This window comes from Lutra lutra, chromosome 16 (genome assembly GCF_902655055.1).
Source record: "Lutra lutra chromosome 16, mLutLut1.2, whole genome shotgun sequence".
NCBI lineage: Eukaryota > Metazoa > Chordata > Mammalia > Carnivora > Mustelidae > Lutra > Lutra lutra.
This window is the reverse complement of record NC_062293.1, coordinates 28,845,293-28,848,211: the sequence shown is the minus strand read 5'-3', so window position 1 is coordinate 28,848,211 and position 2,919 is coordinate 28,845,293. Positions and strand designations below refer to the sequence as shown.

At 52.3% G+C, this 2,919-nt stretch overlaps 1 protein-coding gene across 1 annotated transcript; it reads right to left on the bottom strand.

Moving 5' to 3' along the window:
* Positions 1–207: 207 nt before the first annotated feature.
* KIF2B (kinesin family member 2B) lies at positions 208–2,557 on the bottom strand. The gene has a single exon (XM_047709262.1). It carries the CDS (start codon positions 2,426–2,428, stop codon positions 374–376), a length of 2,055 nt encoding a protein of 684 aa, XP_047565218.1. The 5' UTR covers positions 2,429–2,557; the 3' UTR covers positions 208–373.
* Between the last annotated feature and the right edge of the window lie 362 nt (positions 2,558–2,919).

Sequence of the window (2,919 nt, the reverse complement as noted above, 5' to 3'; positions counted from 1 at the left end):
TGATATTTTCAACCAGATAGTTATTTGTTGTGGAACTCTGTCTGGTACATCATAGAGTGTTTTCATAGCATCTCTGGCCTTCTATCCGATAGATGCCAGTATAACTGCCCCCCACTGCCAAACTCAGTTTTGACAATAGAAAATGTCTCCAGACATTGTCAAATGTCCCTGGGAGGTAAATGGTTCCCAGTTGAGCACGTATGTCCTAGAAAATGAAAACAAACTACAGAAAAATACAGAGGAAGAAGCAAGAGGACATTTCTGACAAGCATATTTTAAGATGTTCTAAGCTTTCCAGGAGGATCTTTATATCTAGATAATTTGGACATTTTCTTTTATAATAAGAGAGGTAGGGGCCACAGCAGTGTATCCATCATTTCAGATCTGACCTCTTGCCGCTGGCTCCACCATACTTGGTCTTCTTTTGGAGGTCAGCTCGTAATAATTTCAGTTTCTTTTGAATCTCAGTCAGAATACCTATTTTCTGATCCAAAATGGACAATAACTGGGCAATGCAAAAATCAACATCACAGTTTACCCCACCAGCTGTCTCCTGTATGTTTTTCCCTGGCCGTTGGCTTGATTCCTTCCATGAAGTCCTTGTATCCTCTGCTAATGCAGTGGGTGACGTTTCAGTATCTTTAATCTGTTCTTCCTTCTCACTCTGTATATCACCAGAAATTTTAATAAGCCCATCCCCCTGAAGGGGTGTTTTTGAATCCGTAATGTGATTTTCCAACATCCTTGGCACATCAGGTCCAAGCGGATAAAGACAGCGATGGTGGGGCCTGAAATCCAGAGTTAATTCTTTCACTCTGTTTGCGTATCTTAAAGTGTTGAGGGTGTTTTCACAAGAGGCCATCCCTGGAGAAATCGTAGCAATCATACACGTGGAGGAATTCTGGCCTATAAAGGAGTCCCGCAGCACCTGCGTCAGTTTGCTGGCTCTGAATGGGGTGTGAGACTTGTTCTGACCCAAAGCCCGGATGCATTCTTTGAGCGCCAGCAGACTTTTATTAATCTCCGCCCCTTCCAGCTGCCTTTTCCTGTTGGCTTTGGCCGTATCTGCTCCCCTTTCGTTCCCAGCTAAGTCAACAAGGGAGAACTTGCCATGCAGTTTCCCTCCTGACTTTAGGATGATCTGGAACACAGCGTGACTCCTGGAAGAGTGGGCGTTGACCGATGTCTGTCCAGAAGTCCGACAGCTGTTTCCTAGTTCCACGAGGTTCAGCACATCCTCCACACTACACACCTCCTGCTCCTGCAGTCCGACCACCTGGATCTGCTGATTGCCATCCTCAAGGACTTGCAGCTTCTTCTTCCAGTTCAACAAGTCATATACCTTGCCCCCGTAAATCTCAAAAAATGTCCCATAGACTTTGAGGTCCAGCTTCTCGTAAGCTGTGGTTCTGAGCAGGAGGAAGACATCCTGCGCCACGAGGGCGTAAATGCCTTTAGAACAATCTTGGTCCCTTCCTGAAAAGGCTCCGCCCATGGTGTGCGTTTTCCCACTGCCCGTCTGCCCGTAGGCAAAGCAGGTGGCCATGCCCTTGCGGAAGATGGACTCCACCAGCGGCTGGGCAGTGAACTGGTACACTAACTCATTGGAGGCCGTGTCATCGAAGGCATGGTCGAAGCAGAAGGTCTGGTTCTCCAGGTAGCGAGTGAGGTCTACCTTTTGCTTGGACTCATGCACCAGGACTACGTTGTCTGAAGGGATGGTGATGATGTCCAGGTCCTTCATGGTGGTCTCTCGCTGGTTGAGAGGACGCTTCCTCACGCAGACGCAGATCCGATGGTCTTCCCGGGGCTCCAGGCTGGACACCTTGCTGCAGTCCAGGTGCCTGCGGTACTCTTCGATCATGCGCATGATCTCGTAGTTGGGGTTTCCGGTGTTGACATTGAGGGCGCGCTGGGCTCGGATCTCCAGTTGCAGCCGCCGGCGCTTCTCCCGCTGCTTTTGCAATTTCTCAATTTCCCGTAGGCAGGGAGACTTTTTGCGCTTCATCAGGCAAGGATTGCTGGGGACTCTCAGAGCCAGGCTGTCCCCCGAGGGTGTTTCGTTTTTCTGCGGGATTGCGGCAATCCACCGCGCGCCGGTGCACTGGTCCCCGATGGCCGAAGAGGGCCTCAGAGACAAGGGCAGCAGGGAGGACGCCGTGGGGTGTTCAGCCGAGGCCAGCGCGGGATTCAGCAGGAATATGGTCTCTAGATCAACCTTCTTACCCTTTTTGACTCCTTTCTCGACCCACTCCACCGTGACCCAAGAGTTTTCTCTTTTGATCTCTGTGACCACAGCAAGATGGATCCGCCCGTCGCTGCGTTGGATCGCCACGCAGATGCCCACTTGGACATCTCCCAAGGGCGGCTTCAAGGGTTTCAAGGATGCAAGGCGAGGGGTGGCGGGGAGGCATAACTGGCTGGCCATGGTGAAGGATGGAGGTGTCAGGGCTCGCTTTCGGGGGCCCTTGGGGTTGGAGCAGCAGGACCGGAGCCCAAGCCAGCCTAAAGCGCCCAGAGCACTGAGGCGCTTGTAGTTTGCACCTGCCTTTGTGAGTCCCACACAGGGCTCCGCCTGAGCCACTGGCGTCACAATGGGATGGAGACAAGAGGCAGCGGAGCCTGCGGGTCGCTAGGTGAAAGGGGGGCGGGGAAGGGGGGTCGGCACGTTCCTGATTCTAGGTACCGAGACCGCAGGGCTGGAGAATTGTTCTCTGCCACCTAATACAGAGGGGTCGGAGTTAGGAGTAGGGTGTACGTTCCGCGAACATGTGTGCTCCAGCTTTGGGACTAGCCATTCGCCCCTGCAGTCTTGACCTGCCGCATCAAAGCTAAGCGCTTCAATTTGAGAACCAGGCCGAACCAGTTCAGTCCTCCAGTGACCAGCAGGAGCAAGTGAAGGCAGAGCTGTCCGCAAAT

What these genes read in the sequence shown, in the direction of transcription:
- KIF2B (XM_047709262.1), bottom strand. Translation starts at nt 2,428, where the DNA reads ATGGCCAGCCAGTTATGCCTCCCCGCCACCCCTCGCCTTGCATCCTTG.